General features: G+C 40.8%; 3 protein-coding genes across 4 annotated transcripts; 1 reads left to right on the forward strand and 2 right to left on the reverse strand.

Moving 5' to 3' along the window:
• Window positions 815-10,295, forward strand: LOC8070876 (subtilisin-like protease SBT6.1). The gene is made up of 10 exons (XM_002436497.2): window positions 815-1,569; window positions 2,992-3,120; window positions 4,217-4,369; window positions 4,647-4,763; window positions 5,143-5,327; window positions 6,111-6,374; window positions 6,725-7,808; window positions 8,308-8,823; window positions 9,514-9,574; window positions 9,656-10,295. The coding sequence occupies exons 1-10, from the start codon at window positions 1,003-1,005 to the stop codon at window positions 9,751-9,753; spliced, it is 3,174 nt and encodes a 1,057-aa protein (XP_002436542.1). The 5' UTR covers window positions 815-1,002; the 3' UTR covers window positions 9,754-10,295.
• LOC8071378 (proline iminopeptidase) lies at window positions 10,356-14,095 on the reverse strand. Its single transcript, XM_002437844.2, has 10 exons — window positions 13,709-14,095; window positions 13,014-13,150; window positions 12,731-12,904; window positions 12,113-12,349; window positions 11,942-12,042; window positions 11,776-11,848; window positions 11,623-11,691; window positions 11,434-11,541; window positions 11,106-11,231; window positions 10,356-10,739 (listed from the first exon to the last, which is right to left on the reverse strand). Exons 1-10 carry the CDS (start codon window positions 14,061-14,063, stop codon window positions 10,545-10,547), a joined length of 1,575 nt encoding a protein of 524 aa, XP_002437889.1. The 5' UTR covers window positions 14,064-14,095; the 3' UTR covers window positions 10,356-10,544.
• LOC8070878 (E4 SUMO-protein ligase PIAL2) lies at window positions 14,950-25,314 on the reverse strand. 2 transcript variants are annotated; one of them, XM_021449655.1, is made up of 16 exons: window positions 25,005-25,314; window positions 24,768-24,840; window positions 23,722-23,787; window positions 23,263-23,328; window positions 23,046-23,128; window positions 22,410-22,461; window positions 22,211-22,276; window positions 21,439-21,506; window positions 21,309-21,357; window positions 21,123-21,207; window positions 20,915-21,013; window positions 19,109-19,160; window positions 18,306-18,357; window positions 18,110-18,226; window positions 17,184-18,038; window positions 14,950-16,230 (listed from the first exon to the last, which is right to left on the reverse strand). In XM_021449655.1, exons 1-16 carry the CDS (start codon window positions 25,217-25,219, stop codon window positions 15,649-15,651), a joined length of 2,580 nt encoding a protein of 859 aa, XP_021305330.1. In that variant the 5' UTR covers window positions 25,220-25,314; the 3' UTR covers window positions 14,950-15,648. The 2 variants fall into 2 exon arrangements, with proteins under 2 accessions (XP_021305330.1, XP_021305332.1); XM_021449657.1 differs by lacking the exon at window positions 25,005-25,314 and adding an exon at window positions 23,433-23,522 and having other exon boundaries at window positions 24,768-24,782.

Genomic DNA, 27,441 nt, shown 5'->3' on the forward strand with positions numbered 1-27,441 from the left:
TAGGGAGTACATATTTATCCAAAACAAATGAAGTCGAATCCCTATTTCCCATTAGAGAGAAGATCAAATTTCAATATTGATTTGTAGGGCTTTACCCTCTCCGAAGAGAAGGAGCCCTTCCAGAAATTCTCAAGGGCCCAGAGGGCCAATGAGGGGGTTTGGAAATAGTTTTCAACCAGCAATTGACGCGCCTCGGTATGACCTCATAAGCTGCGTCATTGCCCCAAGCGCAAAGATGGTTTGTTCAGGTCGCCCACCCCCGCATCTTATACCCGCCTCCCCGTGCCTCCCCGCCTCTCCCCTTCCGAGGTGGGACTAAACGAAACAACCAGCTCCGACCTCCCGCACCGCACCGCCTCACCCTCACGAGTTGGAGTTGGCACTTGGTTCTGGGCCGTCTCGCGCTACATTTTCTTCATGGGCCCAATCCGCACCCGCTCTGCTCCCACCTTCCCTCAGCCGGTCATCATGGGCCTGGGCTTTCACAAATCCAACGATCAAGTCAGAATGGGAGGGCGAATGAAGCCCACTGAATAATGACCTTTTTTTATTATTATGACCGAGTGGTAAAAACGTCTCCGGCGCAGCAATTCAGGAGTCGTTGGTTGGCGATGGAGAGTTAGGCCTCGTTTAGTTCGCAAAAATTTTCAAGATTTCCCGTCACATCGAATATTTGGTCGTATGCATGGAGCATTAAATGTAGATAAAAATAAAAACTAATTGCACAGTTTACCTGTAATTTGTGAGATGAATCTTTTGAGCCTAGTTACTCTATGATTGGACAATGTTTGTCAAATAAAAACGAAATGATACAGTAGCCAAAAACCAAAGTTTTTGCCAACTAAACAAGGCCTTAATGAATAAATAACCTCGCCTCTCGCGTCTCGTGTCTGTCGCCTCCCCTGCCCGCACGCACCCACGCGTTGCCGGCGACCAGCCGCCCGCCGATCTCCGGCGGCTATCCATCCATCCATCTCGCCGCCGCCGCCGCCGCTTCCCGTGATGAAGAAGCGGCTAGCGTACGCGGCCTTGCTCCCACTGCTCCTCCTCGCGCTCCGCATCCTGCCCCTGCCCCTGCCCTCCGGCTCCCCCAACCGCAGCGGCGGCCGCGTCGGCGGTGAGGGGGAAGAAACACCGCCCGCGTCGTCCAGGCACGTGGTGCGGTTCCTGGAGTACCGCCGCGCGGAGGAGCACCGGGAGTACCTGGACGCGGGGCTCCGTGGCGCCGGCGCCGGCGCCCCCGCCCCCGCGGCGGCGGCGTGGCGGTGGGTGGAGCGGCGGAACCCCGCGGCCGCGTTCCCCACCGACTTCGCGGTGCTAGAGATCCGCGACGCGCACCGCGAGGCCGTCGTGGCGGCGGTGCAGGCGCTCGGCCGCGTGCGGGACGTGCACGCCGATGCCACCTACTCGCGGTCCCCCCTGTCGGCGTCGGCGGATAGGTCCCGACCGCCTCCCCGGCGGGGCAAGCTGTTCACCGCCATGTCGTTCGAGGGGGAGGAGGAGGGTGGCGGAGAGGGAGAGGCGGGCAATTCGTCTTCTGCTACATGGGGGCGGAGGGTTCTTTTGCAGGTACACGACCTCTGCTCATGTTATCAACACCAAAGATCGGTGCAACATTGTTTCTTTGTGTTGAGCATGTATTTGTAGGGAACATATCTAGTGCAAACCATAACCTCCATGAAAACTCATGCAAACCACGGCAAAAAAGTCGTATAAATTCAACAAAAAAATCACACATGTAGATGATATGATGATACACAACCTTGTAAAATATCTTGTCCAAACTTGATTTTGTTTGTGAGATATAAAAATAACAAATTTCAAGCCAGAAAGCTGTCCACATGATCTGTTAGAAATTTGTTATTTTTATATCTCACAAACAAAGTCGAGTTTGGACAAGATATATTACAAGGTTGTGTATCATCATATCATCTACATGTGTGATTTTTTTGATGAATTTATATGACTTTTTTGACATGGTTTGCATGGGTTTTCACGGAGGTTGTGGTTTGCACTAGATATGTTCCCGTATTTGTATTATGGCTTTGTACGCGAAATGAATAATCAAAATGATGCTTTTGTATGTGTTTGATAATCAAGTGTTGGCAGCTTAATAACTAGAAGAATGGAGATATTCCATTCCATATAGTTTCTTCATACTTGTTTATGGATATGGTCTCAGATTGTAGTCTCGAGTTTAAAATGAGTATTAGTGTATAATCAGCTCTGAAATTAGGACATTTCTGAAATAGCATAGCTATATGGCACTGAGATCCAACCCGGTTCATCAATGTTATAAGTAGTTGATTGTGATACATTGAAAGCTACCAGCACCATATGGATAACAGGATAAGTATAAAGCTAGCTTCTATCATGCAAAGGTTTGGATTAGACTGTTGGATGCTTTATACTTGGAAGATAAAAAATTTACCTATTTTTTGGCATTTCTTTGGAAATGGAAAATTTATATTCACCAGATTGTCAGGTTCATATTGAAGATATATTGTCTTTTTGTCAAATATCAGTTTTAATCACTACAGTGCTCTTTCAAGAATTTCTTGCAAACTGCAAATTAGGCAAATTAGACACAAAATAATGAGCACCTATCTTTTATCTTTTAAAGTTTTAATTGCTCAGTCCATTTTGGGGATTGCTACTTTTCTGATATCAGCTTGTTGAGTGAAGTTCATTTACCCATTGTGATTTAAATATTTAATGGTAGTTTTATGGTAATCTGACAGTTGACAATATTCATTTGACCGAGCTTCTTGAGTCTTGACTACAATTGTAATTTTAATGTATATGATCAAAGGATATATACAGTCACAGTTTAATAACCAAACTCAATTAACCATTATATGATTTATGCATATGGATTCTTCAGTACAATGTTAGATAGATCTGATAAATCTCCACTGTCAACTGTCCATAATTTGTCAGTTGACATGGACCTATGCATGTTTTAACATTGTATAATGTGTCATTTGACAGAGATCACAAGTTACATCACTTTTTGGAGCTGAACGATTATGGGGAAGAGGCTTCACTGGCAAGAAAGTGAAAATGGCCATTTTTGACACTGGTATTCGGGCCGATCATCCACACTTTCGCAATATTAAGGTATACTGTTGCATTTGTTTTCATCGACAATGATCTTAACATACCAGCATAAGAAGTTCAAATGGCATGAATTTGGAAGGCAATGAAACAGACCTTGAAGTAAGTGCATGCTGCTGGTCTGGTCTACAGTCTTGACTCTTGAGGTGCTGTTTGGCACCACTTATTTTCATGCTGCCTCTGCCTGCACTATACCCTCCCTCGACGAGATCCTTCACTGCTGCCCGAGCTGGAATCAAGATTCTCAGTCTGCTCGCTTGATGCCTACACCACCCGCTGTTGAGATTTGTTTCGCCTGAGGCCACTTCTCTAGTGAGATTTGCTTTCCCGAGGGCCCTCCACAGCCCAAGCTCTCAGACTCCATGGAGTCATCCCACTGCTGAGAAGCTTCCCCTCTCACTTCTACTTCGACAGGCCCCACTCCTTCTATGGTTCTATGTGTGTGCTCCTCCCGAATCACAATTCGAGTCTGCTCGAACCCAAATGTCGGAGCTGATTCTGCGGCCATGATCCAATTCCTACTTGGCCAAGCTCTTGCCTTGGGAGCTGATGACTGATCCAGGATGGTGTAACGCACCCGCCGGCAACCACCGCTCCAATTGGCTGAGAGGACAAATGAGGCTGAGCTCTCAATGAAACCTGGGTCCCACAGGAGAGGACCCATGAAAAAGCTGGAGAAAGCTAGGCTGCCAAACATATTGCTTTTTAGGCTCGTAGCTTCTTCAGAAACCTGCTTTTCACAGCACCTCTCCATGAGCTAGTTTATACTGACATACATAAGTTTAAGTTGTGCCAAACAGGACCTGGATAATATGTGTAATATCATACCACGGTTTGGTTTCATTTCCTTCCATTTTTCTTACCATATAGCACATTATCTGTTGCACTGATTCATGTCAAATAGTCATGTATTGGAACTGTAGCAGCAAACTGACCATATATAATTCCCTCATGGAAAATTAAACCAGAACTTTCTGCTAGATTAGACAAATATTGCAGAAAATCTTAATCTCACATTGTTTCTTGAAATTGCATCCCCCAGGATTCTTCTTTTCTTGAAGCAAGGTGAAAAACATTACTTAAGAGGCTAATTTTGTAGGAGCGCACAAATTGGACAAATGAAGACACACTAAATGATAACCTTGGCCATGGAACATTTGTAGCAGGAGTTATTGCTGGCCAAGATGCAGAATGCCCTGGATTCGCACCTGATACCGAGATATATGCTTTTCGAGTCTTCACAGATGCCCAGGTACTGGATTTGGCTGAATATGCAACATTTGGTATTGTCGAATCCTACCACCTTCTCATGAAGTGACACTTTGGATATCTAGAAGGTCTCTAAAGCACAACTTTCAACAACTTCCGTCACAAAAGAAAAGGAATTCCAACTCTACCATGTTTTTTATGAATTATAGAAAACTTATAGTATCATGGACGTACTTTTTTTTTGACAAATGTACATAGTACCACTCCATTGGAGTGCATACTGGTAAGATTTTGAGAATTTCGTCTTGTTCTCAGTGCAGATATCCTACACATCATGGTTCTTGGATGCATTTAACTACGCGATAGCTACCGGTATGGATGTTTTGAACTTGAGCATTGGTGGACCTGATTACCTGGATCTCCCCTTTGTGGAAAAGGTACAGCCTGGTGATGATTTTACTATTTTTCGTTATGCTTTCACACATCTTAACTGTTTTAGTAGCTACCTGATTATTCTGATAGCCCTTTTATAAAATATGATGGACATTTATTTTGGTTTTGTATGTGTAGTTTTTATGAATTTTCCTTGCTATCACGTCTGCTGCTTAAAACCAACATAAAAACTAATACTATAAACAACATTATTAAGCATATTTTCTGCTATTGAGCTCAAAAAAGGGGACCTGTGAAACCAACATAAAAACTAATACTATATCACGTCTGCTGCTTAATGAGTGAAAAAAAACCCTTTTGTTAACAGTATTTAAACAGGTCTATAGTGAAACTTGAAATTTTTATTATCGACTGGTTCTGTAGGTCTGGGAGCTCACAGCAAACAACATTATTATGGTATCAGCTATTGGAAATGACGGGCCTCTTTATGGCACATTAAACAACCCAGCTGATCAAAGCGATGTTATTGGTGTTGGTGGTATTGATTACAATAACCATATAGCTTCATTTTCCTCAAGAGGCATGACTACGTGGGAACTTCCTCATGGGTACATTTTCTATCTTGGCGGTACAGTTTTCTTAGTATCTCACTGCTGTTTCTTTTTTAATTTTATCTTGGTCTGGTTTCATCATTTCTGTAGTCTAAAGGCAATGACGATTAGATTTCTATTGAAAAAAGAATTAGCTTTCATGACCGCTACTCACATGTCTCATCAATGTGCAAAGCATATGAAACTGTATCATGATTGTGTAAGGTCCCATGCATATAGTCTTCTTCAAAATTTAATTGGATGTTTTTAGTTATGTATGATGGTATCCTCCCACACATAAGAGGTACTTTTCAGGTTCATTCTTACCAAACATGACCATCTGTAGTCTGCACATTAGCACATAAGATGGTCCTGTGCTATTTCTCATGCTTGAAGTAACATATGACATCTTAATATTGTCTTCTGTGGTTATGCTCCGTTGCTTTTATCTTATGATACTTCATGGGAATAGTGGAATTGATGAAGCACGATTCAGCAATTACTTCTATTTGTGCATGGTTTTTTTATGAGAATTTTGCTTCATAAGAATTTAATTGTGAGTTTTTCTGGTGCATGATGAGAAGCTGTTTCTTTAACTTGTAGACATAGCCTTAACAAGCTTGTGTTACTTGTGTTATTGTTGGAAAAATTGGAGTACTAATTAACTTTACAATGCAAAGGTGAATACATATTGTATAATGGTAAAAAGTTTGACCTTTCAGAGTAACCATTGTCTTTTACATGTTTCACGTCACTCCTTGAAAAAATAGCTATCTTAGAACTATGTATTCTATTCTGCAGTTATGGTCGTGTGAAACCTGATGTTGTTGCATATAGTCGAGATATAATTGGATCGAAGATCAGCACAGGCTGTAAGACCCTTTCAGGCACCAGTGTAGCAAGCCCGGTGGTTGCTGGTGTAGTATGCTTGCTTGTTAGTGTTATACCTGAAGACAAGCGGAAATTGATCCTCAACCCTGCTGCTATGAAACAGGCCCTTGTTGAGGGTGCTTCTAAACTTTCAGGTCCGAACATGTATGAACAAGGTGCTGGCAAGCTTGATCTGTGAGTTCCTTACCCTCTTTTTGGATACCTTTTTCATAAATTACAAAATCAGCAATTACAAGGTCTGTTTCCTGTTGTTGGATATTTCCGGCCTGCTTAGCGTGCTTCTGCAGCCGCCGCTGCTTGTTTTCTTCTGCGAAGAACAGTAGCTGCAGGAGTGGTTGCTGCAGCAGCTGCTGCCACACAAGAATTTCCGCTTAGTGCTTTCAGATTTATCTTATTCCATATCTCCATTGTTTTACGACATTAAGGGTGTATCCGTTTAAGCTCCAGAGGCATCATCATATTGATCTTTACTTTCCCTTGCATTGCTCAACATCATACTCACTTATTGTACCATTTGTTTCCAGCTGGCAGTCATATGAAATCTTGAAAAATTACCAACCACGTGCAAGCATATTTCCTACTATGCTTGACTTCACTGACTGTCCATATTTCTGGCCTTTTTGTCGTCAACCTATGTATGCTGGAGCTATGCCAGTAATCTTCAATGCTACAATTCTGAATGGGATGGGGGTGATTGGTTATGTAAAGGATCAGCCTTTATGGCAACCTTCTGAGGATATTGGCAATCTTCTTAGTGTTCACTTCACCTACTCAGATGTCATCTGGCCCTGGACGGGATATCTTGCTCTACATTTGCAAGTTAAAGATGAGGGTTCTCAGTTTTCAGGCATAATTAGTGGCAACGTTACTCTGACTATTTATACCCCAGCAGCTCATGGAGAAAGCAGCCCACGGAGTAGTACATGTGTTCTTCACTTGAAGATCAAGGTAGTTCCAACACCTGTTAGGTCAAAAAGGATATTGTGGGACCAATATCATAATATTAAGTATCCCTCGGGATATGTTCCAAGGGATTCCCTTAATGTTCATAATGATATCCTTGACTGGCATGGTGACCACTTGCACACGAACTTTCACATTCTGTTCAACATGTTAAGAGATGCAGGGTACTATATTGAGACACTTGGATCACCACTTACTTGCTTTGATGCTAGCAATTATGGGACATTGCTTATGGTTGATCTTGAGGATGAATACTTTGATGAAGAGATTCAGAAACTTAGGGATGATGTTATACACAAGGGACTTGGTATTGCTGTTTTTGCTGAGTGGTACCATGTTGATACAATGGTTAAGATGACATTCTTTGATGAGAATACCCGAAGTTGGTGGACTCCAATTACTGGAGGTGCAAATATTCCTGCAATTAATGAACTTCTGGCACCATTTGGCATTGCTTTGGGGGACAAAATACTTACTGGTGACTTCTCAATCAATGGTGAGCAGACCCACTATGCTTCTGGAACTGATATAGTGCAATTTCCAGCGGGAGGTTTCTTGCATAGCTTCCAGCTCCAGGAAAACTCAAAGACGGTGCAAGATCACATAGGAACACTGGATACAGAAAGCACCCAGGGGAAAAGCAAGGTTAGTGGATATGGGCTTTTAGTTCAGTACTTATGAGACCATCTCTATATCTGCGGGTGCAAGGTTCTAAACTTGGCATCTTTTTAACTCTCTTGCCTAAATAAAAAGTTTTGGTTGTTTAGATTGCTCCACATATCAGTTTACTAAAATGTATTATTCCAAAATTCTAAAAGAAAATTGTAATGTAAGCTTTTGTCCCAATGGAAGTACTCAGTTTGTACAATTTAAATTTGGTATGTATGGAAATGGTACACCCATCAGAGCTTAAATATTTTGTGATGAGAACTGATAATAAATATATATCCCTTCAAAATAGACTGAATACTAACGAGCACAGTTAGCCATTCGGTGTTCAATTCTTCTAGTGGATTAAACATGTTTTGATCACATTGTATGACTCAATCTTGTCTGATGGTACTGTTTTACATTATTATATAAATATATATTATATTGCTGTATGTATTAATATGTAAGGCTTATTGGTTTCTCTCTCTTGTAGCTCTCCTCAATTCTTGGAGTGATGGAAGCAGGGGAAGGGAGGATTGCAGTCTATGGTGATTCAAATTGTCTTGACAGTAGTCACATGGTAACAAACTGCTATTGGCTTTTGAGAAAAATATTGGAGTTCACTGGCAACAGAGTGAAAGATCCTGTCCTTTTCTCAGAGGCAGCACAGTTAAAGTTTCCAGTTTTTGAGAATATCCATCAGCCATCACGTAGAACAGATGTAAACTTTTCAACATACTCAACAGTTGTTGGCAAGGAATTGATTTGCTACCAAGATTCCCGGTTTGAGGTTTGGGGAACAAAAGGTTATGGTGTCCAACCAACAGGCACATCAAGAAAGCTTCCAGAGTACCAGATGCATGAAAGTTCTAGTTCTCCCAATGTAACAATACAAACTACTGACAGTAGACAAGATAAAGTTGAAAGGCTTCAAAGAAATCTTTCGACACCAAACGTTGCTAAATTTGATGATAAAAGAGATTATTTTGGATTTATTGGTCATGAGGAGGTATGCATCTTGAACTTTGACTTCTTTAACTGGATTGTGATACATGAAAAATAATTGACTTGCTTATATTAAGGAAAGAATAATTGTGACTTAAGGATCAGTTTGAGCTTTACCATCATAGTTTGCAGTATATGCACTAATCCAACAGTTTTTACTGATAGAACTTGACTAGTATCTTCCTGTTGTTATATTGTAGTATAAATTCTACATAGTAGCAGATCATACTTTTAGCTCCAGATGATAACATAGAGCCATTAAAAAGGATTTAGGCCCGTTTTGGTAGGGCTCCTCTACGGCTCCAGCTCCTGCTCCTGCGGAGGAGCCTTACCAAACGTTTAGTAGGAGGAGCCGTTTCTCAGTGAAGGAGGAGCCCTACCAAAGAAGGCCTAACTATAGTATTTCTAGTCTAGTGAAAAAACAGAAGGTTGTAGTGGACAATATTCCCCCTATGTAGGATGTGAATGTATATGATAGAAAAAGTTCAAGTGTTGTTTCTTGTAGGAGACAGCTCACAGAGTTATGTAGAAGTTTATGCATTCAATAATCATGCCTTCTTTAGTTAGAAGATATTAGTTCATGGCATATATTTAGTGAGCAGAATTAGATAAACTAGCTTTTCTTAAGTGGGAAGCAGTTACTAGCAATTTACCCACTGGACAGTGCTGGAATATGCTGATTTTTGTTTTGCAGGTTGACATAGGAATGTCAATGGCAAGCCAATGGATGGTACCTTGCTTCGCTGCCACTGCTTGTCAGTAACAAACACTAATTGACTAAGTTATGAATACATGCTGTGTTATTCCTTTCCTTATTGCCTTTCTCCAACATGCAGGCCTTATGTTGTATCTTAGTTGTAGAATGCAACAAAAACGCCGCCGGCGAAGGAAAGGTTCGGTGGCTAGTGCTAGTCGGCTAACAAGTATGGTATAATGCGGCATTGGTGGGGTGCTGAATAGGGGTTTTAGCAGATCTAAGTTTCAGGCCTCCAGCCATGATGGATAACCAGGAAGCGCTCCATCTGAGCAGCATGACAGAATTCTGCCCAGCATGACAGAATTTTAGTAGCCGGAAGTTCCTGGTGGTCACCAAGACACATTTTAACCCAGCAACTAGAGGCGGAGGAACTTAAGAGAAAGCTGACTCGTCACTTCTGTGGACACATGGAAAGCTGCTTATCTGCCCAGAATGAGCAGTTTGTAGCATCTACTGTTGTTGCTTGTAGTCGCTCAATTTTTTCTTCACCACAGATAGTTGTAGCCACAAAAATAGCTAAGAGCTAATATCTAGGGGAGAAGCTAGAGCTAATTATTTGCCATCTCCTTTATGTGAAGGGGATCTGAGCTTCTCTGTAGATCCATGAGCCCTTAGGGGCAGACACTCAGCATGAGCTTGGCAGGTACAAAGGAGGCTTAGGCTTATTGTAAAGAAAATTTTGCATTGTTAAAAAAGAAGCAAACCTGTTTGAAACAAAATGGATTTGTTTGGACTTTGTTCAAAATGTTAAAACATTATTCGTGAAATGTTCTATGATGTAGTTGCGGACCAAAATTTCAAAATGTTAAACATTATTCGTGAAACGTTTACAAGGGATGTCGTAAACATTATTCATTTGTTCACTTTAATTTACAAGAAATCAAAAGGACCTCATTATTTGCTCATTTCAATCATAGTAAGTTCAGCTCAACTGACTCGAACCTACATAGTAGGGTTTCGAGAAACAGCTAAAACAAAGGCTTCTTGCCGTTCAGAAGACCCATGAGATGCTCGAAGACATGTGAGCCGCCGTCGCGGATGCCCGAGTGCATGTACTCGTTGGTCACCCAGAGCCGGATCCCCCTTATCTGGGAGGCGGTCTCCTTGGCGATGTTGAAGTTAACGTACATGTCCTCGTAGTATACTGCAGCCGCGACTGGAACCTGCAGGATGCCATTGCGATGAGCAAACTACTACGCATACCCCACGCCCCCACACCAGCTAATTTTCTAAAATTATATAAAACGTGTATAACAGACAAAAGCATATATGCAACTGAAATTCTTATAGTACGCTAGAGTGGTCTGGAGACTCTGCACCCTTCATGGGAATTCAGATACTAAAGTTGTTTAGAAAGGATTCCCAAGTGCTGATAATAAAATTAACAAGCTGCAATCCCGACCGGAGTCAGCTGGAAATACCGAATTGTTTTTTTTTTAAACTTTAAGTAATCATGTATATTATGTCAATATTAGATGGCAACTTCTTCTACAGTATCAATTATGGTATGACCCTTATGAAGAACATACCTTATTATTGTTCAACACGCTGACATCATATAGGGGAGGCCAGTCTTCCTTCTCAGCCAACAAATGGGCAGCCTCTTTTAGGTCTCGTAGAGCAGGGATCTCATCAAACAAGCAAGGAAACACCATCTGCACAACAAAAATTGAATACAGGAATTATAGAGAATTTCAGGGAAGCACATGTAAAAAAAATGCAGTCAGATGGCGGACAGCTTCTGCTTATAGTTTGTCTCAAGATGAAAGAATAACACATGGCAGGTTATCGACATTGCACAAGCTCCATTTTAACTTGATTTTACCCAAAGGTTCAGCAAGATGTCCAAACAAGTACCTCTCCAGTAAAATACACAGCACGGCCTTCTTCTGTAGCTTTAATAGGATCAAACAAACTTCCATATTCACCATGAATCTTTTCAGCAGACCATTTTGATGAAGAGCCCTGAATCCATGACCATAAACAAATAAGCCATGACAATAAATCCATGACATAGTAAGTACTAGTCTAAGGTTCACAAGTTACCTCACAGTAGATAGACTCATGCAGGAGGGCATAAAGAGGATTTTGATCAAAACCTAACCACATTTCAAACTAGAGAATATAATGTTAAGTTATCAGCATTGGAAATATTAAAATGTAAACGCTGTACAACATTAAGAGTAATAGAGATTTCACCTCTTTTAAGAAGTAATAGCTAATGCTCTTTTTAGCTCCAGCAACAAGTGCAGGATCCCACACCCTCTCAAGCCTGCACTGGACAAAATAGCAAGAAATGGTGCAGATCAGATAGATTGTGTTCTTCCCTCGAATCATGAATGAGAAGATCAAATGTGTTCCTTACAGATAATGCAGCCTTTCAAATCCACTACCAGAACCCAGACCTGACAATCCAAGACACTGCAGCATCTTAGGGGTTAATCGGCCACCAGATGGAAGAAGAACCTGCAAAAGCAGTGCTGCATAAGAACAAGTTTCCAACATCACAGATATATTGACTGTTAAAGTGACTTACCCCTCCCCCTTCAGATTCACTTAAGTATCTTACAACCTCATGAACGACTTCTATATCTTGGGGATACCTCTTATAGTACTTCTCGTTTTGTTGTTGAACCTGTTTAAAGCAGGCTCTGTACACCGTATCTGCAGTGCAAGGCTCGCCCAGTGGTGGAAGCCCTCCAGTCAAAAGAACAGATTTCAGGCCTTCTGGAGCAAAACTCAAATATGTAACGGCACAAAACCCACCATAACTCTGCAATTAAGAACATGTAGATAGTGCCATAAGCAGAGTGCTACATCCCAAAAAGAATACATGACTTTGTGAATGAAGAACAATAACTAAATGCTGAATATTTTTAAGGCTTTATCTGCAGAGCAGCAAAGTACAGATAAGTTAGCCTTACCTTTCATGCTCCCATGTCTTTTCACATACTTAATTGATGTTAACAACTAACATGAAATCATCAACTTTATTTTTACTATTAGAAAAGTTCAGAATCAAGTTGAGGAGCATTTGTCCCATACAAATACTTCTTCTGTTGAAATATCTAATAGAAAAGTGGTACATATATACATGTCCCCAAATCCTTATGATGACATTATTGATCTACTAAGTGTGTGTCAGATAGCATACCTGTCCTAGGACTGTCCAAGGTTTAGCATCTGGTACAAGACGTAGACGAATAATTTCTGCATCCTTAACTATATTATCCGCCCTGAAATGCTTCAGGTACTCCACCTGCTTTGCAGGAGATGTAATTTGCGAAAGAGATGATGGAGTCAACGGTGTGGACAATCCTGTTCCCCGCTGAAAATAAGAAGGATGTCAACACAAGACAATCCAAGGGAAGGGGAGAACGAACAAGGACGGAGAGAACTCAGGATCTACCCAAGAAATTCTACCGTGCATTTTTTACCTGATCTAGCAGCACAACACGGTGGTCTTCACAAGCTTTCTTTAACCACCCACCTGCTTCCGTGGGACGGGGGCTCTCAAATCCAGGCCCTCCTTGGAGGTACAACAAATAAGGCAGAGATACGTCTTCTTTCCCAGCTGGAACAGTTCAAAATTCAAACATGAGGGCCATTAATATTTCCAATAACCACAGAAGCACTAAAGCACGTAGTGATTCCAGCTCTCCCAACATGATAAGGACAAATTCACATACATACAAGCCTAAACCAGTAGATACACCAGCTAAATTTAAATTGTTTCATGAAGTGACTTCGCCAAAGTCTTTCTTCTCCTTTACATTTGCAGGTTGCGACAGCGTTTACATAATTGCATTGGTGGCGACAAAGATCTACTTGTCAGTTCTCCAAACAAATTTGCTCCTAGTTTGACAGAAACATATACCTAGAATTAAGTTAAGCAGGCTGGCCTGATGCAGTAGCACCGATGAGCCACTGCCATGATTCTTTGATCATGTCCAAATCTAGTCAATTACGTCCGTACTTCCCAAGTAACACACCTCCACATCGTTCCAATTTCTACCGAAACGTAACGTAACACACCCACACATGCATCGAGCAAAGACTACAGGCCCAGCACTAACACTGCACGGACGGTGGATCGCAGTCGGGCGAGGGGAAGCAGGCAAGCGCGACCTACCGGCGACGACCTCGCGCGCGAAGACGGTGATGGTGTCCCCGCGGTCGGGACTGGAGTGGTCGAGCGGGACGGCGAACCGGTGGTCGCGGAGGCTGAGGCCCGGCACCGCAAACCACGCGCCGGCCTCGTGCTCCGTCCTCTGCGCCGCCGCCGCTAACGACGACATGGCCGCGGCTGCTCTCCTCGGCGGCGCCGGGATCCGGCACGACGAGAACCGGAGGCAAACGGCCGCCGCGGGGACGCGGCGGAAGGCCCGGTGGCGGCGAAGCGCGAGCGGGAGCGGGAGCGCCGCGGCGGCGGGGACAGCTGTGGCGATGGCGATGGCGGCCGCGCACCGGAGTCTTGCTGCGGCCATGCGAGGCGGCCGTCGATCCGATATATAGCGGGTGGGATCAGGCGGGGCGGATGAATCAGCGCCTATTTGACTGACGTCATAACTCGCACGAGCCAGAAACAGCAGCCTATAGTACGTCTACACATGCTAGTGAAGTGATACGGATACGGGCACATTTTTGGAAAGGAAAAAGTCTACATCACCCCTAAACTATGAGGTGGTGTCTACTTTACCCCCGAACTATGAAACAGTCTAATTTACCTTCTGAACTATCCAAAACCGTTCAAATCCAGACCCTCCTGAACTATCCAAAGTAGACATCACACCATAGTTCAGGACCCTCCTGAACTATCCAAAGTAGACATCACCCCATAGTTCAGGAGGCTATGAACCAGTTGTGCTTGTGCCAGTGAAATTATTTGTTCCTCCTTTTTTGACACCTTGTTCCTCCTCCTTTTGGTCTCTATTTGTGTCTCCACATTTGCCTGTATAAGCTTTTCATGCGAAATACTATTAAATTTCAACTGAGTTTGATCTTCGCCATTCCGGCAAAACTGACAAATCGGAATGCAAATCGGGGGGCAACCGGTACAGCAAATTTAAAAACGATTCCGGCGATTCTGGTAAGCTAAGGACAGATTTATATAAGGCAAATAATAAAGCTATACGAAAACTACTTTGGTAAGTAAAGAAAGCAAAACTGGATACTAGTACTTGACTGGTACTAAGAAAAACACTGCTAACAGAAGAAAAACACTGCTAACAGAAAAAATACGATTTATAAGACAATCTTATAAGTCATACTTTTTTTTGCAATGTTTTTATCTCACAATAAATCAGTAAACAGTACTTTCAGCCGACTTTTCAGAACAGGCTAGCATTTCCTTCATCACACCAGCATAGGAACTTTTCAGAACAGGCTAGCATTTCCTTCATCACACCAGCATAGGAACGAAAGCATATACACCAGTACATTGTTCAGATGCGCTAGTTAACTGTTTATTTTCACTAGCACATGAATCAGTTCAATCACAGGAAAAACATTGGAATAAAAATTCCAACATTCCAAATTGGGTCTAAAAGTGATTGATTACCTGATATATACTACTACTCCCTCCGTTCCAAATTATAAGTCATTCCAAGAATCTTGAAAAATCAAAGCATTTTCAAGTTTAACAAAAAATAGAGAGAAATATAAAGATTTATGTCATAAAATAGGTACACTATAAAAATATAACTAACAAAAAATCTAATGATACTTAGTCTATATAAATTTGGTCAAACTTGAAAAACTTTGACTCTACAAGATTCTTGATATGACTTATAATTTAGGACGAAGGAAGTACTAATTTAACATCATCAGAGTGCACTTTACAGCACTGGTCGTATGCTACGCTGCCGACTTTGTAGCTGATTACAAGCAGGTGTGTGCTAGAACCGGTTACAAACAGGTGCGTGGTAGACAAGCCGAGCACTAACTACTCACTATTCACTAGACTTCCGTACCTACACTAAAATAGATCATCATAGTGCCGAAACACGAGCCAAAAGAATCAGGTAACCCACAGTCCTGCTTGATAATTAGCAACACTGCAATGCCTGGCAGCTACTGAGGCCTTCGCGCGCCAGAAGTGCTGGGAGGCCGAGGCTGGCCCTGCTGCTGCTCAGACCGGCCCCGATAGTGCCGAATCGCAGAACTGTAAGCATTGCCTGTTAGACTCCCTCTCATCTGTCCTGTGGGGCGCCAGCTCTCATCCACAGGGAGCTCTGGTGGAAGACCATGTGGAGATCCAACCTGAGGTGTGCTTGGAACAGTGGGTGGTACACTGGGGGGTTGCAGATGTGGTGGCGCCCGCTGTAGAGGCGAAGGACTTGCTGCCCGTGGCACTGGTTGCGATCTCGGTGCCTGGCTTTGCTGCGTGGGAAAGAGATGGCTTTGGATGTCTGCTTGGGTTGGTCGAACATGTGCCGCAGAGGTGGTTTGGGCTGCAGCAGCCAGTGCCGTTTGGTTCATGTTCATCCGTGTGTGCCTCAGTTGATCGAGAGTCGGAGTCTGTTGTATAGGTCTGTAGGCGTTCGCTCCTCCAGCCTGTCCTGAAATTCCTGGTGGTGGTCGTGCACCCATGAGGTGTGGAGCAGGCAGACCAACAAGTCGACTGGGTAGATGGCTTGATGTGTTGCGAATTTCCTGCCAACAATTATGATTATGTCAATGCATGTTTGATACTATGATATATAGTAAAAAAAATAGTGAAGACCCTTTCGCCCTGTCAAAGACTGTCACTGGCTGCTGGTGCTGGACTCAGTCAACAGACATAAATGCTTAACAACATCAAGTTTCAGGTCCTAGCACCACCAACATCGTTGCTGGTACAGCAATCAACCAGTCACATAGTATATGCTGACGGCAGTACATAGCAAACTAGTATGTGATTCTTATTAGTTGTTACCAGTTTCTATGGTTCCTTTGATCCCTTTTTCTGAATATGCAAGAAAACTGTCATTGTAGGAAGGCTTGTAGTTGTAGTTTTGTAGTCTTGTAGAGATACAACACTCCACACACCACCACTGCTGCAACAGTTTCTTTGCTCAGTTCGTAAGGAGTTTGTGTTATCATTATCTTCCAGTTGAATTAGGCCAGGTAACCTAAGGGTTCTCACTCGCTTCCTCTGGGTTTAATTAAAATCTATGTGTAAATTATTACTGTTATGCTAATATTTATGCAGATTTTCTCAAAAAGAAAAGAAAAACCAATTCAAGCTAGTTGCAAGGTGGCCTGACATACAACTATGAGGAAGATGAGCTAGCGCTGTTGGTTGAGGGAGTAGAGACCACCCAGGTTTAAGTCCAGGTCCTTGTCGAGGCGAATTTGAGTGCCTATTTTCTTCTTAATAAAATGCCACCTAGTTCCTCCTAGGTTGATCTAGGGTTTTTTTTTTATACAAGTATCTAACAACTAATGCAGAAGGATTAACGCATTTTAAATACCTTCACTATCCTAGCTCGGATGCACTCACAGCCTTTCCACTTATCACAGAATATACTGCTTGCAACTTTCAAGGTGACTATTGGAAAATGATTATAATATCTAATGCTTGATGCTAGTACAGATATAACACAGTGACTTGAAAAGATGATTACCCGTGCTGTTGACTGTAGGTGCAATGATGCAGCAGTCCTTGGTAATGGCCCACTACCACTGTTCATTGGAGCAATGACACTGTCTGGATTCGTCACTTGATGTGTTTGGTAAGTGGAAGAAGATGGACTAGATAGCGGGATAGGAGGTGGACAATTGAGGATATTTGGCTGCAACCTTGTTGATGACCCAGGATTCTGTGGTGGAACTGCCAATGCCTGGACTCCTACTGGCTCTCTCCTGGGATTTCTAGGTATAGGAAGCCTTCTCAATTCAGATCCATGTACGGGACCTATTTGTGCCTGCAACTGTACAGTTCCACAATGTGTTTCCTGTGAAACATGTTGCATGCCAGATGTTGAAGTAGAGGTTTCAAGAGAAGGAGAGACAGCATCTGTGATGACAGGGCGCAGAACATTTTGAGGTAGAATAGATTCCAAGGTACCAAATGAACTTGAGCCCAGCCCACTAGTAGGTGGTAGTAACAAATTTTGACGAGAAGTGAAAGCCATGTTGCTTCCCCCATTATTTCCATCCCCTCGATACAGATCTCCTGTCTGGACTGCCATAGGAAGATCTGTAAGATAGTCTGATACAGACAAATCTTGACTATTCAACAGAGGCTTAGTATCTTCTGGAGCCGATACCCAATCCATTTGCATATCACCATCGTCATTGCCATTTATCAGATCTATGACATCTGAAGAAGGCGAATCAGTTTCTGTAGAATCTCCAGTCTGCTGAATGGCATCACCTCTATGTCTATCAGATTTTTCATCCTGAGCTGGAGCAGCTTTCCAAGATCCATCAGCGAATACAAGGACATCAGTGACATCATCTCCAGTCTCTTCTAGTATCTGAGTTAAAAGGAAAAGGGAGGTCAGATAGAAAAAATGAGATGACAAAATATGCGCAAAATGTAACTTGCCTTCATCATCTTTTGGTCAATACGTAGGTCAGTGAAGCTTGAAGAGGTGTTACAGTATGGACAGCGCCAGTTTGGCTTTCTCGAGTTCATATCCATGTAATTATCATAATCAAAACACTAAACAATACAGCTATGTTAACATTTTGCAATAAAAAAATACAAAATCAATATAAAAAAGGCAAGATTAAATAAATACCTGATAGTGCTTGCAAAGGCGCCCTTTGATAGGAGTTTTTATGCGCCTAATACTGCGACAAGAGAAGGCAAAGAAAAAATAAGTTCAACATCAAAAGATATATCATTAGTATTGTTACAACCAAATATATTAAATCCACTAATATATGTCGAGCAGATATCAAAATGTTACCCAACGTCACAGACACAGCCAGAAAGTTGTTGCATTGTGAATGTATGGTCCAGTATTAAATTGGAGATTGCAATCATATGGGTTCAGGTTCAAGACATGATTATTTCTTTTGCACTCTTTCCATCACCAACCATATGCCGAATTTTTTTATTCCCAACTAAGTAGACACTAAGAAAGATTAGTTGTTCATCTAAAACAAAGATTACTTATCCTCAAGGTACCGTGTCCTTTCTAGCAAAAATCCATTTAGACCTAGTCGGTCATAAGTAGTTCTTCTACATATATGTTTAGGGCATGTTTGGTAGAGCTCCTTCTGCTTAGATTATCTGTGGAAGTTGATTCTCTGAGAGAAGTTAGTCGAACTGAAAATGTTTCTCTATGATTATCTAGGATAAACTCTATGCATACAGTGACTTTGTGATCAGGAAAAGCTACTTTTTTCAGCTCCCAGTCCCCAGTTCATTTCAGAGAATTATTTCTCACTAAAACCCTGTTTGGCAGAGCTGGATTCAGCCTGGAAGCTACTCTGGGAGCTCTACCAAACAGGCCCATGTATGCATAAGACTTCACAACAGACAATGTTTGAAAATTGGTACGGTAAAGCCTATTCCATGAAAAGTGCAACACAGTACCTTATAGGGCAATTTAGGGAAACTCTTGATGGTCCCTCAAGTACATCAGAATCTACAAAGAGATCAGTACACATCATAACTATAATGAAAGAAATTATTCAAAAGTAAGTCGCCACAGTGAAAATGCATATACTGTATAAACTGCTGTCATACAATACATCGATCATGGAAAATGTATTCCTTACAATTCAAATTATGGCCACACTACATGAAGACAATAGATACAGGGGAACCAAAGAGGGCAACGTTAAAACTCCAAACTTCAACTTTTACTAATCTTGAAATTAAAATTACAATAAGAAAAAGTACTCACACCGTTTAACTCTTACTATCACTACAAAAACTTCATGCAAGCAAAACATATTATTTTGAACAGGAAAGCAAGACATGATACCAAAAAAAAGTATGGAAATGCTATCAACAAATAAACATAGTTATTAAAACTGGACAGACTGGTAGCAGAACTGATGCCTGGTTCAGCACGATTCATGTTATCAGATAGATCCTGTGCTTAAGCCATTTTTTTAGCACAAAGCATCACTGAGCCATCTGATTTTGCATGAATCAACTGAAACGATCAGCAGAAAATTGGGGTTTTGGTACTTCGATGCAACCATGCTGACCACGTCACCAAAAGGCAAGTATACTTGGTAGTTGGTACTAAGAGAACTGGTTGTTGGAGAGGAAAACTATTGAACCTGCCTGAGCAGGTCAATTACCCATCCAGCTTCAATAACTATGCAAATAAGCCCCTCATCTTATGGGTTGCTGACAGATGATCCGGCATTTTTGTATCACCTTTCTATGTTGTTTCATAGGTTCATCTGCTTACAGCCATGGTCTCTCACAAGATAAACTGATTGTTCAATACAAGCTAGTTATTTCAGTTTTATGGATCAATAAAACTGAACTTTACAGGTTTCATGTGCCCATGGGAAGAACTAGGGCAAAAACACAAGTCCATTTTGCGTAATGCAAAAAAAACAAGTCTCAGAGCTGCAGGATATCACAAACAGACAGAAATTCAAGTGTATGCCAAAAACCAAATAATAGTCAGTTTAAACAGGTAAACTACACAAGTAACTGTCCACCTACAAACTGAGTCCAGACCTTATCACTTTACAGGGAAACTGAACCCAGTTCCAGACACCAGGCTCATTTTACATGCCTCGTGATCATGCAGAACATCACAATCAATCTTGGGTACTACCTCCATCGCAAAAAACTTGATGTTTCAGTTGTCCTAAGAGTCAAACTATCTAAAGTTTGACCAACTTTATAGAATACAATACTAATGTTTATATTACCAAATAAGTATCGTTAGTTTCGTCATGAAATGTATTTTAATAGCATATATATTTGGTGACACAATGTCGATAATTTTATCTATAAATTTGATCAAGCTTAAGATAGTTTGACTTACGACAAAACAAAAACATCAAGTTTTTTGGGACGGAGCAGTCAGTTATTCACAATCACAACATAAGGTCAAACAAAAATAAAGGGGCAGATAGACGATGGTGAAAGAACTCAAAAGGTGTAGCAAGCATCGAATAATTATAGGAGTATAAAAATGACGGTCCATTTCCAAAAAAGAAAATAACATAAAAAATGTAATGTCGGTGGGTATGATTGTATGAAGAATCAAACACAAGTTTAAATGGATCTACATGTATATTTCAATCGAGAGATTACAAAATGCCATTTAAAAAAACATTTCAGTTTCAGTCAAGAAACTAGACGCATAGCATAAAATATACTGAACATGCACTCTGCACCGAAAGAACTGAAATGAGTTTCACCTACCTGCAGGATAAACAGTGATAGGTTGTGCATAGTCATCCAGTTTTGGAGCACTGAAGGATGTCAAATTGTTCACAAATGCTACAGCTATGATATAATTAGCTGCAAACATAAAATCGAAAGGCGTAAATAAACAATTGGGGCAGATGGGCAGATTGGTGTATAGTTATAAAGTACAACTCAGAGAGCATAGCATGGTAAGCAAGCATACCATTAAAATATCCAACAGCTTGGATAATGTTAGCCCCATATTTGAGCATTTTGGTGATATCAGTAGGGAACTGGGGTCCTGGTTCCTGTTTGAAATGCACAAGTTGAGTTTTCCAATTAAAAAGACGAAGCTTAACCAGAGGTTACAGAAGGCATGGAAGCCAGGATAATGTAACGGGGCACTAACCATTGAAACATTAGTCCTCCTGTCCACACCCCTCCCATTGACCAAAAAGCTGAACAGAAAAAAGGATCACTCATATTTCTTGGGTTAGCATTAGCAGGTGCTGAGCATCAAAGCAGAGAAAGAAACGAACCTCACATGTGGTGGGCTTGAAACACAAGACGAGGCATCTAAATTTTCCTTTTGTACGACAATTAGTCTCTGAAAAAAAAAGTAAGGCAATCAGTTAAGTTACTTACAGAACCTACCTGTAAAAAAAAGAACTTCGCCGCAAACTGCAAATAGTACAATGTACAAATACAACTATATGCTTGGACAGGACGAATATTGGCTCAGAGATAGTCCTTGCATTAGTAAGCGTAGAGGCAAACTCTATGCGACCAGTAGTTTTCAAACTAGTGCAGGTAGTCAACAGTCATCTGGCTTCTATAGTTTGAAACAGATATCAACGGTAATGCATCTCAATTAAGAAGATATTTAAGCAAGCTACATCTTTTCTTTCGTATTACCAGGGAAAGCAAGTAGATAGCATACATAAACATCATATGTACCCAAAATTACAATCTCCAATATGCAGTGACTTTACAAGATATCAGTGCAGAGTGCAGAGTGAACTGTGAAAATAGTGTCAATTACCATCTCATATGAAACTAAACATTCAAGAAAGAACGTCAAGCTACACGAAGTTATCATGTGAACACCATGCACAGACCTATTGTTTGATAATAAAAAAAGAATAGGCAATAAAGTACAAAAAATTAGCAGCTGAAACACTAGCATCAGTACACAAACAATTCAAATAACAGTAAAGTAACAAGTTGAAAATGCCCATCAGCTAACAATAATGTTTTGCCTGCTGAATATGCATGCCATGACATTTGTTCCCCGGGTCCCCAACTACTTACAATCTTTTCATCTCGAGATAGGTTCCTCTCAATAAAGAAGTCAGCCATTAGTATATCATAGCCAACCTACATAGGGTAGAACAAAAATATCAAAAATCATGTGTTCAGAGATGGTTTCACAAATTAGATAAAAGCTGTGAATGATCAACTTTTACTAGGTACGATTATAAATTCAACTTTAAGTTAAAAGAGTAACTACCTTTGCTTCAATAGAAGTGATTAGGCGCTCAAACTTCAACCGAGGGTAATACCTATAAAATATAAGTATAAATAAACAACAGGACATGTTTGAACAGATAGCTTGTGTTATAGCTCTAATCTATGATTCAGGATTTCAACCTGCTGAGTTGCTGACATGATTTAATCAAGAGTTATTCCAATTAACCTTTCACATATCTAACCAAATTATTGAGACTGGTGCAGATTCAAATTCAGCAGTTACAAAAAAAAAGAAGTAATCACCAGCTCTACCTAAACATGAATATAGTATTCTAGTTTTTTTAATCAAAATATCGTATTAAATATCAGGGATATCTTTGGATTCAAACAAGGATAGAAATCCACATGCCCATCCATGACCTAGGAAAGCATGCAATCGTATTTTGTACTCTAGTTTTGTTTTGTATCTTGGCTTGTTTTTATTCTAAATTGTGTATATTATGAAAAACATGCAATGCTAACAGCAAGTTTTCATTTCTTTTTTAAGCACGCACATTTTGGATTCCAAAAATCAGATACTGAGGGTTCACAGCCACATGGACTAAAATATTTTGCCCAGTAAAAAAACATTAATACATTTTTTAATATGTAGAGATTTCATAGTATAATAACGTGCCTTGGCATTATTTGTGATATAATTTCAAGCACAGTGCTGTCACTAGCTGCCTGGCCTGTGGATGTGCAGAAGTTGCCAGAGAGCTGCATACCAAGGGGAAAAACACAAATAGTCAAGGTATTGTCTGAAGGCCATCCCACCACAAGAATGTGCCCAAAAAGACGAAAAAATGCTCATTGAAAACTAAATATAAATATAAAAAATATTACATGCGCACCTCATTAGCCATTCTGAAAATGTCTCTAGAATCTGCAGGTTGAAACCAATTATTGGAACAAGCATTCTGCAAAACAGCCAGTGTAAATTACTACCTTAACATTGTTAGTAGATTAACCTGCACATTATGCCAGAACAATATATGAAAGGATCCTGTGACATGGAACAAACCCCCACTCCCTGTTCCAGGAACTTCGGCCCGAAACAAGGAACAGAATGCTGACTTGACAACCACCAGCCCACCAGAATTAAAATAAGTTACTGAAAATGTACAGTTATGGAACAGATTATCCTTTCAAATGCTGCAAGTATGTGTATGTTTGGAACTCTGATTAGCAAACGACTATTGAAAAGTTAGGTTGAAAGTACCAGTTCTTTTCCAATGAACAATTTGGTTCCAGTTGAAATATTAGCAATTATGTGACATCTCATATAAAACTGACAAGGAACGAAACTTTACCTTGCAAGATATCACTAGTACCATAAGCGATGATTGTATAAACATTTCTCTCCTCAGGTCATATACCTGGCCAACAATGGTAGATATCAGATCAACATCAAAGAACAATTGGGTACTTATTTTGCACCATGTTATGGTTTTACCAAGTTTGTTGTATTCACTATTCAGGGTGGAATTGGTATTATATCTACTAAATCATACATGTTTTCCTTTGATTTTGTGAATTATCAGTGCATGTGTTGAGCTTAGGTTGTTTAGGTGCATAGACAGCAGCCCTAGGCGTCAAGATTCACCAGCTCCACCACTGATCCTACTAGACATTTGGTCAACAACTCACATAACATGCTATGTTGGAAGATGGCACTAGAAAATCAAGGATGGCCAGATGGCACCCTGAGAGAGAAATCAATGGAACAGAAGGTACTAAATAGTGTGGTAACTGCCAAAGTAAAGCAAAAAGTAGATCAAACAAGGGTTGCTAAAACATAGGGATAGGATGCGAAGAGCATGCCCAGCCATTGTAATTTAATTTCACTTGAAATGTTAGAATCTTCATACCGTGCCCTAACCTGCTTGGGACAAAAGGCTATGTAGATGTTGTTTTGTTGAATATTAGAATCTCTATGTGCATGTAGCAGATTTGTTGGTAAATTATGTTATTTATGTTCTGCAAAAAAAAAGCCTAGTCTGAACTATTAAAACCTACCTTACCATGCATTCATTAAAACACTACTAACGTTACATCAATACAGTCTGCTTTTAGACGGGAAAAATAGCTATCTTCTACTGAAAGCTAGAAACGCTTGCATACATCAGATAAATGTTCCTCTTCTATGCTGCATTGATATTATGAAAAATGCTTTACTAATTCATTCAAACACTCATCCTAGAAGAAATCAGGTCATACTATTAGCTTCTCAGCGCAAAAAAATTACCAATTTACCATAACTGCTAGACCACTATTTTAACCAAGTATACAAACATCAATCAGGTACCATTCTCAAAAAGAAAAAGGACTGATACAAAGGTGAGAGCAACAGCATTACCTTTCTCAGAATGTCGGGTATGTCACCGGCCATCTGAGGAATGTCGCCAGCTGAGACCGCGAAGTCAATCCCTCTGCATGCGCGAAACACGAAATGTGAGTCCGCCGTCGACGAACATCGCGGCAGGCATAAAACCCTAACCACAGGGGGACTCGAAGGGGGCGGGGCGTGCGGGAGCGGCGGGAACCCTAGGAAGCTCGGAATCGCAAGAGGGCGGTGTGGAGGCCGGAGGCGCACCTGGCGAACGCGTAGACGAGGTGGGCGAACTCGGCGATTGGAGGGACGTTCATGCCGCGCAGGTGGGCCTTGAGGCGGTCGCCGATCGCCTTCAGGCGGATTGCGTTCATGGACAGCGCCTTCTGCTGCTTCTGGTCCTTGTCCTGCTGATGCTGTTGCTGCTGGAGCGGCGTCGGCGGAGTCGGGTGAGGCGCCGTAGCTGCGGCGGTCGCCATCACCCGAGGGTTTTGCGCGGCCGCGGAGCGCGAGCGGCGGGGCGGGGGAGCTGGGCGGATGCTTTTTCGCTAGTGGCGGTGGCGGATACAAAAAAAAAAAGGTTTAGTAGCGCTATTTGGGTAAGTGGTCGACAGTTCGTGGAGCAATCAGTGAGAAGATAATTAATGGAGGGAAAAAACAAAGGTCCTGAGTGAGGACTGACGTGTAGTAAACTTTTTGCGCTCAAAAACGAGTAAAATTTTCTCCGTTGTAATATGATTTCTTTTTCGAACTTTGTTTATGTTAGGGCACTCACAATGCAAGACTCTATCACAGAGTCCAAAACAATTAATTACATATTATTTATGGTATTTTGCTGATGTGGCAGTATATTTATTGAAGAAAAAGGTAGAAAAAATAAGACTCCAAGTCTTATTTAGACTTTAAGTCCACATTGTTCGAGGTAATAAATAACTTTAGACTCTATAAGGGCACTCACAATGCAGACTCTATCATAAAGTCTAAAGTTATTTATTACCTCGAACAATGTGGACTTAGAGTCTAAATAAGACTTGTAGTCTTATTTTTTTATACCCCTTTCTTCAATAAATATGTTGCCACATCAGCAAAATATCATAAATAATAGGTAATTAATTGTCTTGAACTTTATAATAGAGTTTTGCATTGTGAGTGCCCTAATAAAGTCTACATTGTGAATGCCCTTAGTGTTATGATTATAATCAGTTGTTGTTAGGTAGGTCACGCACTCCCATTCCAAAGGACTAAGACACGTTGTTTGTTGCACAATGCACAGTACTCCCTCCATGGCTATATCTCGTTATTATTAGGTCATCTTCAGTGCAAATTTCATAACATAATTTTCAACACATCCTTTTAGAAATAGTGCAAAAGAGTTTTATAGAGATGAAACTCTCTCTACTCTTATGAAATTCTTATCATCTCTCTCTTCATTAATACAATGTCACGTCAGCATATTTAATGTGCATGAAACTCTAATGAAACTCCATTAAAACTGGCCTTAGATCACTTTAAATCATGTTTGGATGCGAGAATCACAATCACTAGAAATGGCTCCAAACGATGTTTCATGTTCCCGAAACGTTTCAGTTTCATGTTATCTTCACGAAATTAGAAACCTTGACATGGTGATTTCGCACAGGATCATTTGGATCCTTTGACACACTTATGATATACCATTTTTTATTTTCAGTTTTGATCATTTTTAGTGCAAAAAAGTTAAAATAGGTTGTATTTATTTATATGATTTTTAAGAAATACATATATTCTCATGTGAATCATAAATCAACCTACTGACTAAACAATTTTACAAAGTGATTCTGATTCAACCCATTTTTATCGTTCGTGTCTCGTATGTAACCCAGACCATGAGAGTTTCTTTCATCCCACTTTTATCCTTCATGTCTTGCATGTGACCCAGATTTATACGACCTATGCTCATACGAGTTGAAAATAACTCTGCTCATACGAGTTAAAAATAACTCGTGTCTTGCGATGATAATACGAAATCCAAATTCCAAGACATATTGATCGTGCTCTTTTTATATTGCATGGAACCTAGACTCATGAGTTGGGTTTATATGAGTTAGAGCAATTTGCTTCTAGCCGTGATATGGTCCGATTCCAATATGTATTGGGTTCGGTTTCCATGTATAGACATGTTTACTAGTCACTGTTAAATAATTGTCTCTACTTATAAAGGCAGATCCAAACATAAACTACATGAGTATTTTGCATACATACTATGTCACCAACAAACTTTTTCTAGAAACTACACAGTCAACCAATTATTTCCACATACTCCCTCCATCCCTTTTTTATTGTCGCTTGCGCTTCCCAAAAAATAACTGTCGGTAATTATATATTAAAAATATTAATATTTACAATACATAATTAGTATCATTAGAAAATCTTTGAATCTAGTTTTTTAAAAATATTAATATTTGGAGATACAAATGTTGCATGTATTTTCTATAAATCGAGTTAAACTTGTAGCACGCACACCAATGGTGACAATTAAAAAGGGACAAAGGGAAATATATAAGATTATAATTTTTCTCCTCTCGATTAACATAGGTAGGGAGCAGGACAACATATCTCCACGTTGGGTGAACTGTGAGCAAAGTGGCCGAAAGTGGCTCCTAAAAGTCTACATAACCTCATCAAGATGGACTACTTCACTTCTGGACTATAAAATCGGATT

The sequence above is a fragment of the Sorghum bicolor genome, chromosome 10, assembly GCF_000003195.3.
Source record: "Sorghum bicolor cultivar BTx623 chromosome 10, Sorghum_bicolor_NCBIv3, whole genome shotgun sequence".
NCBI classification, from domain to species: Eukaryota; Viridiplantae; Streptophyta; class Magnoliopsida; order Poales; family Poaceae; genus Sorghum; species Sorghum bicolor.

Bases quoted from the DNA above. Each gene is read 5' to 3' on its own strand.
- LOC8070876 (XM_002436497.2), top strand. From the start codon at position 1,003: ATGAAGAAGCGGCTAGCGTACGCGGCCTTGCTCCCACTGCTCCTCCTC. The intron at 4,370-4,646 runs GTACTGGATTTG...TTCTCAGTGCAG, and splicing joins GAGTCTTCACAGATGCCCAG to ATATCCTACACATCATGGTT. The intron at 7,809-8,307 runs GTTAGTGGATAT...TCTCTCTTGTAG, and splicing joins GCACCCAGGGGAAAAGCAAG to CTCTCCTCAATTCTTGGAGT.
- LOC8071378 (XM_002437844.2), bottom strand. From the start codon at position 14,063: ATGGCCGCAGCAAGACTCCGGTGCGCGGCCGCCATCGCCATCGCCACA. The intron at 13,151-13,708 runs GTAGGTCGCGCT...GAACTGTTCCAG, and splicing joins CGCGCGCGAGGTCGTCGCCG to CTGGGAAAGAAGACGTATCT. The intron at 12,043-12,112 runs GTAAGTCACTTT...CTGCTTTTGCAG, and splicing joins GTGAATCTGAAGGGGGAGGG to GTTCTTCTTCCATCTGGTGG.
- LOC8070878 (XM_021449655.1), bottom strand. From the start codon at position 25,219: ATGGCGACCGCCGCAGCTACGGCGCCTCACCCGACTCCGCCGACGCCG. The intron at 24,841-25,004 runs GTGCGCCTCCGG...TCGCGCATGCAG, and splicing joins CTCGTCTACGCGTTCGCCAG to AGGGATTGACTTCGCGGTCT. The intron at 19,161-20,914 runs GTAGGTGAAACT...ATCTCTTTGTAG, and splicing joins TATCACTGTTTATCCTGCAG to ATTCTGATGTACTTGAGGGA.